This window comes from Lethenteron reissneri, chromosome 18 (genome assembly GCF_015708825.2).
Source record: "Lethenteron reissneri isolate LAM-NWPU_2019-01 chromosome 18, ASM1570882v1, whole genome shotgun sequence".
In the NCBI taxonomy this organism is placed as follows: domain Eukaryota; kingdom Metazoa; phylum Chordata; class Hyperoartia; order Petromyzontiformes; family Petromyzontidae; genus Lethenteron; species Lethenteron reissneri.
This window is the reverse complement of record NC_083796.1, coordinates 15,352,413-15,364,597: the sequence shown is the minus strand read 5'-3', so window position 1 is coordinate 15,364,597 and position 12,185 is coordinate 15,352,413. Positions and strand designations below refer to the sequence as shown.

The 12,185-nt window shown below is 53.5% G+C and overlaps 2 protein-coding genes across 2 annotated transcripts in view; both read left to right on the top strand.

The window, feature by feature from the left end:
* The first annotated feature begins 1,626 nt into the window (after positions 1 to 1,626).
* LOC133343630 (basic salivary proline-rich protein 2-like) lies at positions 1,627 to 2,595 on the top strand. Its single transcript, XM_061553321.1, has one exon. It carries the CDS (start codon positions 1,627 to 1,629, stop codon positions 2,593 to 2,595), a length of 969 nt encoding a protein of 322 aa, XP_061409305.1.
* An 18-nt stretch (positions 2,596 to 2,613) lies between these two features.
* The window catches only part of NCBP1 (nuclear cap binding protein subunit 1), a 38,516-nt gene continuing 28,944 nt past the window's right edge, over positions 2,614 to 12,185 (top strand). Inside the window, exons 1-9 of the mRNA XM_061553935.1 lie at positions 2,614 to 3,251; positions 3,517 to 3,605; positions 4,284 to 4,384; positions 4,930 to 5,086; positions 7,639 to 7,746; positions 7,896 to 8,017; positions 8,632 to 8,701; positions 10,198 to 10,413; positions 10,891 to 10,988. Coding sequence (XP_061409919.1) covers positions 3,212 to 3,251; positions 3,517 to 3,605; positions 4,284 to 4,384; positions 4,930 to 5,086; positions 7,639 to 7,746; positions 7,896 to 8,017; positions 8,632 to 8,701; positions 10,198 to 10,413; positions 10,891 to 10,988 — 1,001 coding nt within the window. The 5' untranslated portion in view covers positions 2,614 to 3,211. The remainder of the gene's footprint in view (positions 3,252 to 3,516; positions 3,606 to 4,283; positions 4,385 to 4,929; positions 5,087 to 7,638; positions 7,747 to 7,895; positions 8,018 to 8,631; positions 8,702 to 10,197; positions 10,414 to 10,890; positions 10,989 to 12,185) is intronic.

Genomic DNA, 12,185 nt, shown 5'->3' with positions numbered 1-12,185 from the left:
GAGGAGGAGGTTGATGAGAGGCGTGCACGAGGAGGAGGATGCTGGTGAGAGGCGTGCACGAGGAGGAGGAGGCTGATGAGGTTTCTGCCTGGGCACGGAGCGGGGAGGCCTTCATCATCCAGCAGTGGATCGGCACCGAGCTTTCCCGGTGTGATTGAAGCAACGCCGACACGCGGCTCACGGGCTCCCGAACGACGCCGTGAAGTGAATGCTCAATCAAGCGAACTGAGGTCCACACTGAACACCACCGTCGCTGTCGACCCCTCATCAGTGCCCTACCTTATCACAGACCAATTCAGACCGTATTGGTCACCCCCCGTGGCCCTTATCAATCACAACGTTCATCTTACAAAGTCCCATCACAAGGGAGAAACACAAATAGATTTTTAAAAACGTGTCCGTATTGAAACGGCTGTACGCCGCATGGACCTCAAAGTCCCTGTACAAGAGTGCGGGGTGACCCGTGGGGGTCGACAGCGACGATGACACCACCACCACGTGGACCACCACCACCACGTGGAGCATTGCGGGGCCCGGCTGGTGGTGGCATCTGTGGCAACTGCTGCAGTGTCGGTCTCAGACTGAACTCGTGAAGCAGAACCCCGATACATGCGTTAAGGCCCAGGTGGGCAGAACAATTGTAATTAAAATGTTCACGAAAGTAATCATTTAAATCAGAATGTCCAATATGGTAAATAACGTTCATTTAACCTTAACTATTAACTATACCGCATCATTTCCCCCCTCGTCACCCGTGGTGTGATGGCCCATGACTGCACTGCCCTCTCTCGGTCCCCACGAGGGACTTCATCTTTATTCGGGGTGAGCGTGGATCACAGAATAAAGTCTGCAACTCACAATGTGTCCGTCCACCTTCTTCCTCGACAGGGGAGACATCCCCATGTCGTGCTTTGCTGCGGTGTATGATGCACCGACATCGGCTTCCCCCACGCGCGCTGGGATGGCGACGTGGCGTGCCGTCTCGCCACTCAGCCCCCCGGGGGGCCGCGTGGAGCCACGGGGATGACTCCGACGACGCAAACCGACGTGGCCCGAGTTTTAAAACGGGGTGCCCGTGGGAGCGCCCATTGAGACGCAAGGCTGCAACTATTGTACAGCGCAAGACATTTCCCCCTCCACGTTTGAAAACATGCGTTTAGACTATTACGATTATTTTGCTGCTATAAATGTCCAAATGAAAAGCCACTTTGTTTAGCCATCATTTGTGGCCAGGTCGCTTTGCACGATAACTTGATGCCCCAGGGGCATGTCTGGTGGGATGTGGATGGTTGAGTGTTGTACTTGTTTGTGTTTGGGCCATTTGTTTACCTTTCTTGTACCTCACACTCCTATCGTGTTTTGTACTGTTTGTTGTCGTGACGTTCTTACCCGCCCTGACTGGACAGCTGTGAAAAATAGCTTTATAGCTCATCGGATTCCTTCGGTATAAATATTCAGATTCTGACATTTACACATCCCACATTTTCCAAACTGGCCGATGAAAGTGAGAAGGTCGCACGGGACCCCAGAGTTCACACGGTCCAATGCGAGTGGAAGAACAGCTCAGGAGCTCCATCATTGCCTCACTGCCATCCAGAGGTCGACGGCTTCGGTGACGGCCCCTCGATGTGCTCCCTTCGCCTCCACGTGGCGCCGGCACCGCGTGCGCGCAGCGTCACCCCGGAAGCCTCCGAGCTGGCACCGCCCCCAGGGAGAAGCTCCGCCCCCAGGGAGAAGCACCGCCCCCAGGGAGTAGCAGAAGCTCCGCCCCCAGGGAGAAGCACCGCCCCCAGAGAGAAGCACCGCCCCCAGAGAGAAGCTCCGCCCCTAGGGAGAAGCACCGCCCCCAGGGAGAAGCACCGCCCCCAGAGAGAAGCTCCGCCCCCAGGGAGAAGCTCCGCCCCCAGGGAGAAGCACCGCCCCCAGGGAGAAGCACCGCCCCCAGGGAGAAGCTCCGCCCCCAGGGAGAAGCACCGCCCCCAGGGAGAAGCTCCGCCCCCAGGGAGAAGCACCGCCCCCAGGGAGAAGCACCGCCCCCAGAGAGAAGCTCCGCCCCCAGGGAGAAGCACCGCCCCCAGGGAGAAGCACCGCCCCCAGAGAGAAGCTCCGCCCCCAGGGAGAAGCTCCGCCCCCAGGGAGAAGCTCCGCCCCCAGAGAGAAGCTCCGCCCCCAGAGAGAAGCTCCGCCCCCAGGGAGAAGCACCTCCCCCAGGGAGAAGCTCCGCCCCCAGAGAGAAGCTCCGCCCCCAGGGAGAAGCACCGCCCCCAGGGAGAAGCTCCGCCCCCAGAGAGAAGCACCGCCCCCAGGGAGAAGCACCGCCCCCAGGGAGAAGCTCCGCCCCCAGGGAGAAGCTCCGCCCCCAGGGAGAAGCTCCGCCCCCAGGGGGAAGCACCGCCCCCAGGGAGAAGCTCCGCCCCCAGGGAGAAGCACCGCCCCCAGGGAGAAGCACCGCCCCCAGAGAGAAGCTCCGCCCCCAGGGAGAAGCACCGCCCCCAGGGAGAAGCACCGCCCCCAGGGAGAAGCTCCTCCTCCTACCCGCGCGCGTTTCCGTTTGATCCTCAACCTGGAAACAGTCGCGCGGTCGTTCCCCATTGACCCGGAAGCGATTCCGGCGATTTCCGTCTGACCCGGAACTTGTGAAGGTTCCCCTCGCCGTGGTGTCCGCGCGCGTTTCCCCTCCAGCTCCCTCGCTCGCTCCTCTCTCTCATTCACTCTCTATCATTCCTCTCTCTCATTCACTCTCTCTCTCATTCACTCTCCTCTCATTCACTTTCCTCTCATTCACTCTCCTCTCATTCACTCTCTCATTCACTCTCCCTTCTCTCATTCACTCTCCCCTCTCTCATTCACTCTCTCTCATTCACTCATTCCTCTCGCTCATTCACTCTCTCTCATTCACTCTCCTCTCATTCACTCTCTCATTCACTCTCCCTTCTCTCATTCACTCTCCCCTCTCTCATTCACTCTCCCTCATTCACTCATTCCTCTCGCTCATTCACTCTCTCTCATTCACTCTCGCTCATTCACTCTCCCCTCGCTCGCTCCTCTCATTCACTCTCACCTCCAGCTCCACCCCCGGCAGCAACTCACATCGCTCACTCTCACGGTCTCACCTCCAACTCGTTCCCCGTCTCTCCGCTCCCGCCGCTCCCGCCGGGGGCGTCCTGTGCACAGCCGCCTCGCCGCCTCCCCTCCCGAAGCCGCCGCCAAGATGTCTCGCAGGCGCAAGATCGACGACGACGATGACGACGGTAGCGTCCAGGGGCGCGGGGCGCGGGGCGCGGGACAGGGGCCGGCGGGGTGAAGTGTTAACTGCTCGAGGAGGTGGAGAAGAAGTGAAAGTTCACTCGTTCAGAGAGAGGAGTGAACGTTCATTCATTCAGAGGGCTGGGGTTTAACTCATTCAGAGGGATCGAGGAGCATGACTACGTGTGTATGTGTGATTAGTTTGTGTATATCTTTGTGTATACGTGTGCGAATGTGTGATGTATGTCTGACGTACGTCTGTGTGTGCAGGAGCGAGCCAGCACAAGCGGAGACGCACCTCCGAGCCCATGAAGATCGAGGACCGCCTCGAGTCGCTCATCTGCCGCGTCGGGGAGAAGGTGCAGCACCCTCAGACTGACCCCCTCAGACTGACCTCTCAGACTGACCCCTCAGACTGACCCCCTCAGACTGACCCCCTCAGACTGACCCCCTCAGACTGACCCCCTCAGACTGACCCCTCAGACTGACCCCCTCAGACTGACCCCCTCAGACTGACCCCCTCAGACTGACCCCTCAGACTGACCCCTCAGACTTACCCCTCAGACTTACCCCTCAGACTGACCCCCTCAGACTGACCCCCTCAGACTGACCCCCTCAGACTGACCCCCTCAGACTGACCCCTCAGACTGACCCCCTCAGACTGACCCCCTCAGACTGACCCCTCAGACTGACCCCCTCAGACTGACCCCTCGGACTGACTCCCTCAGACTGACTCCCTCAGACTGACCCCTCAGACTGACCCCCTCAGACTGACCCCCTCAGACTGACCCCCTCAGACTGACCCCCTCAGACTGACCCCCTCAGACTGACCCCCTCAGACTGACCCCCTCAGACTGACCCCCTCAGACTGACCCCCTCAGACTGACCCCCTCAGACTGGGCCCCTCAGACTGGGCCCCCTGTCCCTCATGAGCTGCTCCACTCCACCCTTCCACTCCACCACACTGTCTGTTCAACGTGACAGCTGTGTTGTTCACATGAAGTGTGTTGATGTGAGCATCACGGCTCTGTTTGCAGAGCACCTCCTCTCTGGAGAGCAACCTGGAGGGCCTCGCGGGCGTGCTGGAGGCCGACCTGCCCAACTACAAGAGCAAAATCCTGCGCATCCTCACCGCTGTGTAAGGCCAACCCACGCCAACCCACGCCAACCACCGCCAACCACCGCCAACCACCGCCAACCACCGCCAACCCACGCCAACCACTCCACACAGCGCCCACCACGACAAGGCGGATGGCGGTGGCTTCCTCTCTCTTCCTATTCTACGTGGGGGTTCACCGCCTCTCCACTTCACTCTACACTTTCACCAGCGGCCAGTGATTTTAAATGGCAAACGAAGGAGAATTCCTACTGAATGTGATCTGTGCAACTCGATATAGATTCCAACTTTTTTTATTGTCTCTGGTCGGTGAAAAACAGAGTGAACGCTTTGGTTAAAATAATATCTACAGCAAATGTGACGTGCATTATTGCGATATCGGAAATTAAACTCAACTGTGAGGTTTCACGTGATAGATATGTAAACACTACAGCAGCTATCAGACTGATCAGGTCATACCGTGATCGTGATTCGCCGTGTGGCTGTGCAGGGCTGCGAGTGATTGTGTGCGTGTACGAGTTTGGGTATCGATGTGTGCACGTGTACACGCGTGCGCGCACGTGCAGAGCTCGCCTGCTGCCAGAGAAGCTGACCATCTACACCACCCTGTCGGGCCTCCTCAACGCTCGCAACTACAACTTTGGCGGGGAGCTGGTTGAGAGCCTGATGCGGCAGCTGAAGGAGGCGCTGAAGGGAAACTTCTACACGGATTCTCTCTACATCGTGAGTGCCGGGCGCCTCTGATGCGGGGTCACTTCCTTGGTTCGGAGCCCTTTGGCTCGTCTTTCCGCTGTGCAATTGAGTGAGTCACCATTTACAACAACTTCAATATGCCGATGGCATTCTCAGCTTTGTTGCTGTACCATGTGTGGTGACAGTAAGAGCTGCGTTATGGGTTGTGGTCTCCATGATCTTAGATAAATCACCCTGGTGTGTGATACGTGCGCTATTCATATCCTAACATTGCCTGCCATGTCATCATCGTGGTGATAGAAGATAAGTTAATGCTCGAGTGTTTGAGGCGAGATGGATTAACGAAACAAATGTGAGAATACTTTTGAACACAAGGGCATGCAGCAGGACCACAGGAGGCTCACATCATGCATGACTCATCTGAACATGGCTAACCTATATTTTATTTATTGTATTTGTTTCCCTACTCCTTTGTGGCAGCAATTAACTGGTGATGATACGTCATCCCTGGGTCATCAGTTTTATTTTAATACATCGATCATTTTATGAATTATGTCTGGGAATAAGCTTAGCCCATCATTCCCCTGGGGATATAAGTTTGCAGTGTTTTTCTAGTGACTAGACTGGCCCTCACCATGGAAATGTGGAATTTCTGCCATTGGCTCAGGGCTGCCAACAGTGGTGAACATCCCAATGCTTGTTTGAGCAGATAGAAAAAGTTTTACGTCTTGTGTCACAGTATGTGGAGAGATCTCAAGGCACAAACATATTCATGTTCTTTACAATTCCACGTAGATACAAGTCCACTCATAGTTGCGTGTTTTAAAGGGATAGGCGTCTAAAAAATAAACAGCTCTTGATAGTTTAGAATGTAATGTAGCCTGAAAGGATACATATCTAGGTTGTGTGCCCGTGCCCTGTCTGACACGAGTGTAAAGCTTTGTTAAAATCGCAGCTGGCAGCATTATAGTGATGTCACTGCAACAGCATTTCCATACGAGTGAATACAATGCAACTGCAGCGATGTCACTTTCGCATTGTTGACGGTGATTTTAAAAGGTCGTTCCTACTTAACGAAAGCCTCACACTACTGTTGCACAGCCTATCTGCGTCTTCACGGGAGAAGTGTTATTGGTGTTTGTGTCGCGTCATCCTCGAAGAGAGCCGCGTGGACGCTGCAGCTGCTGCTGCTGTCGTTCTGCAGGGAGAGTCAATGTTGTCGTTCTGCAGGGAGAGTCAATGTTGTCGTTCTGCAGGGAGAGTCAATGTTGTCGTTCTGCAGGGAGAGTCAATGTTGTCGTTCTGCAGGGAGAGTCAATGTTGTCGTTCTGCAGGGAGAGTCAATGTTGTCGTTCTGCAGGGAGAGTCAATGTTGTCGTTCTGCAGGGAGAGTCAATGTTGTCGTTCTGCAGGGAGAGTCAAAGTTGTCGTTCTGCAGGGAGAGTCAATGTTGTCGTTCTGCAGGGAGAGTCAATGTTGTCGTTCTGCAGGGAGAGTCAAAGTTGTCGTTCTGCAGGGAGAGTCAATGTTGTCGTTCTGCAGGGAGAGTCAATGTTGTCGTTCTGCAGGGAGAGTCAATGTTGTCGTTCTGCAGGGAGAGTCAAAGTTGTCGTTCTGCAGGGAGAGTCAATGTTGTCGTTCTGCAGGGAGAGTCAATGTTGTCGTTCTGCAGGGAGAGTCAATGTTGTCGTTCTGCAGGGAGAGTCAAAGTTGTCGTTCTGCAGGGAGAGTCAATGTTGTCGTTCTGCAGGGAGAGTCAATGTTGTCGTTCTGCAGGGAGAGTCAATGTTGTCGTTCTGCAGGGAGAGTCAATGTTGTCGTTCTGCAGGGAGAGTCAATGTTGTCGTTCTGCAGGGAGAGTCAATGTTGTCGTTCTGCAGGGAGAGTCAATGTTGTCGTTCTGCAGGGAGAGTCAATGTTGTCGTTCTGCAGGGAGAGTCAAAGTTGTCGTTCTGCAGGGAGAGTCAATGTTGTCGTTCTGCAGGGAGAGTCAATGTTGTCGTTCTGCAGGGAGAGTCAAAGTTGTCGTTCTGCAGGGAGAGTCAATGTTGTCGTTCTGCAGGGAGAGTCAATGTTGTCGTTCTGCAGGGAGAGTCAATGTTGTCGTTCTGCAGGGAGAGTCAAAGTTGTCGTTCTGCAGGGAGAGTCAATGTTGTCGTTCTGCAGGGAGAGTCAATGTTGTCGTTCTGCAGGGAGAGTCAATGTTGTCGTTCTGCAGGGAGAGTCAAAGTTGTCGTTCTGCAGGGAGAGTCAATGTTGTCGTTCTGCAGGGAGAGTCAATGTTGTCGTTCTGCAGGGAGAGTCAATGTTGTCGTTCTGCAGGGAGAGTCAAAGTTGTCGTTCTGCAGGGAGAGTCAAAGCTGTCGTTCTGCAGGGAGAGTCAAAGCTGTCGTTCTGCAGGGAGAGTCAATGTTGTCGTTCTGCAGGGAGAGTCAATGTTGTCGTTCTGCAGGGAGAGTCAATGTTGTCGTTCTGCAGGGAGAGTCAAAGCTGTCGTTCTGCAGGGAGAGTCAAAGCTGTCGTTCTGCAGGGAGAGTCAATGTTGTCGTTCTGCAGGGAGAGTCAATGTTGTCGTTCTGCAGGTGCGCTTCCTGGCCGACCTGGTGAACTGCCACGTGATCGCGGCGCCGTCCCTCGTCGCCATGTTTGAGAACTTCGTGGCGGTCACGCAGGAGGAGGAAATCCCCCAGGTGAGGCCGCGGTTCCGGTGCTTGCGCGCGCGCGGTGCTCGGTGCCACTTTTGACGACTCGGAAAACGTCACAAAAGCCACACGTGTGCACGGGGCATTTCTCGTTCCGTCTTCGATGGCGCCCGCTCGCACCCGTGTTCGTGCCGCAGGTGCGCTCCGACTGGTACGTGTACGCCGTGCTGTCCTCGCTGCCCTGGGTGGGAAAAGAGCTCTACGAGAAGAAAGACGTGGAGATGGAGCGCATCCTCACCCAGATAGAGGCCTACATCAAGTGAGTACCACCCGCGCGCTGCCGATCTCTCCTGGTCGGCTCGCGCGACGTGGCTGCGAGATACATTTGTAGATGCACGGGACATGAGACGCGCACCTCCTCTCTGTGATTCTTTGCGCGTTTTTCAGACGGCGTTCCATTTTCTTTGTCAGTGCCCGTTTTTCTAATTTGTCGTTTACACTGATTAAAAAAGTGTTTTTCTTGGAATTACACTGGAGGAACAGAGAAGGGAGACGCTACACTCAGATTAGAAAACATCCACGAGTTAAACATCATATTCACCATTCGGAAATGGAACTGGGTTTTGGGCACTTCACATCGCAACAAGGAATGATGGCCAGGCTCACGACGTATTGGCAGCCAAAGGAAGGAACACTTCCTGATCATACACACCATTGCATTTGCTGTCTGGACCTTCCTAAGGTTGACTCAGCCTGGAAATAAATCGAGCATCAGCACTGGGGAGACAGAGGTGGGATGATGTTGGGGTAGCAGCGTGCGTGTGTGTGTGTGCGTGCGTGCGTGTGCATCTGTGCGTGTGTGCATGTGTGCGTGTGTGCGTGTGTGCGTGTGTGTGTGCGTGCGTGTGCATGTGTGCGTGTGTGCGTGTGCAGGAAGAGGAAGAAGCTGCACATGCCCATGCTGCAGGTGTGGACGTCGGATAAGCCTCACCCCCAGGAGGAGGTGATGACCCCTGCACTCTGCCTACGTGGGCACCCACCACCCCCCACATCCCACGGACTGTGTGACTTGCTGCTACCTACTCGTATGGCATCAAACCCCCCACTACTCTCGAGTTTGTATTCACGCTGTTCTCTCACAAGAGCGCTGCGTTTCACAGACGGCGTCAGTCTGCGGTAGTTGCAGGCCGTCCTCTGGAGAATATTCACAGATGCTGAGCACGAGACGTTAGCAGCACATCATTGCATGTTGCGGATAGGGCAGCAAGAGAATTCGTAATTAACGAAATAACTTGTTTCGTTTGTTGTTCATCAGCCTTTTAATAATAGTTTTATATTTGTAATTATCAGATAGGTTTCTCACAGAACAAATTAAATATATATTTTTGTTATCTTTAAATATATAAATCCATTGGACTGGTAAAAAAATAAAAAAACACTTTTATTTTTATATAATGCTCCACAACACGTAAATATGAGTTTTATACAATACTCCTACGAAAAAATGCTCCTTCCAATGACATCTGACAACCCAGTAGAAATTGTTTAACAAGCTTGGCTGCTGATCAGACCCAGAAAGTCAAAACCGGTCCAGAGTTTGCTTACTTGCTTAAGCAAATTCTGCTGGATAATATTTTCCTGGAAAGCCAATAGGCTGATGGACTGAACACGTATTTGTGTGTGTGTGTGTGTATTTATATGTGGAGAAGCATAACTGAGTGTTGCTTGTATTTGCTATTACAATGACTGCTTTCTCACCATCGGCCTCTGTGACGTGAGGGCGGGGGTAGTAAGCGCCCTGGTGGAGTGGGCTGGTGCGACGCGGTTTCTGACAGGAGGTCGGCATCACTGTTGCCGCATATTGATTTAGTGTCACATCTGTCTTTCAAAGAAGAATGGCATTTTCTTCCAAGGTTTTTTCCCCACTTAAAATGTGTGTGTAGATTGGTGTCTCATGATGGACTGCATCTGATACAAAGCTCCACTATGATCTTGTTTCCCGCACCTCCGATTAGCACAGTTAGCTACGTATGGTACGAAAGAAGTTTGACAAACACCTGTCAACATTGGTTTGGTTCTCAGCATTATAATATGTCTTGAGAGGTTATACATTCAGGAATAAGAATAGGTTTTGCCCTTTATGGCAATAAAACAGGGGTTAAGATGTTCAAACACCAAATGGACACCTTTTGCAAGGCATCAAGTGTGCGTTGACCACTCGTAGTCGTGTAAAAAGCATGCAAACAAACACGCTCTGATAGTATACGCATTGGCTGATCGGCCTACACACCGGAAGCAGCCTTCTTTATGGCCTTGTCTAACGTGCAAACGCTGTAGCGCGCGACTGCGTGAGCACGGTACACACACACGCGCGCGCATCTGCAGAACGTGCGCTCGGGTGTCGACGGGGCTGGGGCCGTGCGTGGTCACACGATCACGAATGGGTGGCTGACCGCCCGTTGCCGCCGCGCACGTGCGTCTCTCCCCGCCGTCCGCCAGTACCTGGACTGCCTGTGGGCCCAGACGCAGAAGATGCGCAGCGACCGCTGGCAGGAGCGCCACCTGCTGCGGCCGTACCTGGCGTTCGACAGCGTGCTGTGCGAGGCGCTGCAGCACAACCTGCCTCCCTTCACTCCGCCGCCGCACAGCCAGGACTCCGTCTACCCCAAGCCGCACGTCATCTTCCGCCTCTTCGACTACACGGATGCTCCCGAGGTGCTGCCGGTTCTCTCCCGTGCGCGTGGCGCTGCTTGAAGGGTCATTGGCAAAATGATCCAATGCAGGACCCTCCTGACAAAAGTCTTGGCACACTCATGAGGCCTACCTAGGAAATCAATGATATGAACTTGGCGCGTCGGTTTTCGTGGCCAAATTTATGACTTACTTGATTTTTGGGTTAAACCCCGTAATGATGTGGCCAACTTACCGGTGAGATGAAGCGATAATTATTTGCATGTTTAACGCGTGTTGTACATGTGACGATTCTTCTTATAACCCCTCATGAGCCATGCCATTGTGTATGTGATCTAACTCAATTATTAATCATGAATGAAGTTCGTATCGATCTTATTATAATGGGACGTGAACATGCTCCATGCATGAGCACTGTGTGGGGAACCAGCGTGAGCACACGGTGATCACGGGAGAGCTGCTGCGGGGTTTTAACGGCCGCGGCCGCTCGTCCACGCACAGGGCCCCGTGATGCCGGGCAGCCACGCCATGGAGCGCTTCGTGATCGAGGAGAACCTCCGCTGCATCATCAAGACGCACTGGAGGGAGCGCAAGACGTGGTACGTGCCGCACGCTCGCTTGCTCCTTCCTGCGCGGTGCCGCCCCCCTGCACACGAACCCCCCAGCACGCGAGCTCCCCAGCACGCGAGCCCCCCAGCATGCGAGCCCCCCACTCTACAGCCTTGTTCAATCACCTGCCCGACGTCAGCAGGGGTGAGGTCGAGTTGAGTGAACAACGTCAGTACCGCCCATGGTGAGTCATAATAGATGTTTTAGTGAGGTCACGGTGAGGACATTTCTCACCCAGAAATCAACATGAATGAAACGGCTGGCTGCCAAAACCTACGTGTTAAGTTCACCTATCTTGGTGTCCTTGAGTAACGCATATTGCAGTAGAGTGAATTACACGATTATTGTTGATGCAAGCATCCCCAAGGTGGGAGATTCTGGTATGTCAAATGTTTAAAAGCCGCCCTTTGCGACTTTGGGGTCTTATCACTCCAAGAATGATGTGCTGCTAAAAGCCTCATCACAGGCTGGGATCTCTTAAGGTGTGTGACGTGTGGTTAGTCAGTAACCCGCGTTGACTCTTTATCCTAAGAGGGGTACAGTGTTCTTTATATAATTTTTAAAAATGAGTTATTACAGTGCATTGTGCTTACCTTTGCCCCCACTCACGAATGCCACCACACGCGAACGCTGCCAGCTGAGTGCTGTGGTAGGCACCGTAACAGACTTGATGATAAAGGCTGCACTGATTTGTCGTGGAGCAAAACGCGCTACGTGTAAAACCACGAAACGCAACCGTGAGGGGACACTTGCTTGCACAGGGAACCTATTGGTTGAGCATCATGCAAGTTCTCAATTCATTAAACAGATCTCAGCTGCAGTGTCACCGTGCAGGTGCTGGGGTCTCCACGTGGTTCTCGCATGCCTCTCTCATGATGCACCCTCCTCCACATCCTCGCTGCACTGTCCTTGGTACCTGTCTAATTCATGCTCAGAAAAACACTTTTACGGGAAATTTTAAGTCAACGTTTTCTGAGACATTCTACGTTCAGCGTAGGGAGAGCACCTTGCTGACATCGTGCACTCACGTTGCCATTTGAATGACATTTTATTTGGGCAGGAAAAATATCACGCCCATGAATGGAGTGCGATTTTCCCACTTTCTGAACAAAGGCGTTGGCACGGAGTTGTGAACTCAATTCTGTGCAACACAAAAACTGGTGCTGAAGGCGGCGTGCAGCTTTTTA

Coding starts and splice junctions, on each gene's coding strand:
- LOC133343630 (XM_061553321.1), top strand. CDS start 1,627: ATGTGCTCCCTTCGCCTCCACGTGGCGCCGGCACCGCGTGCGCGCAGC.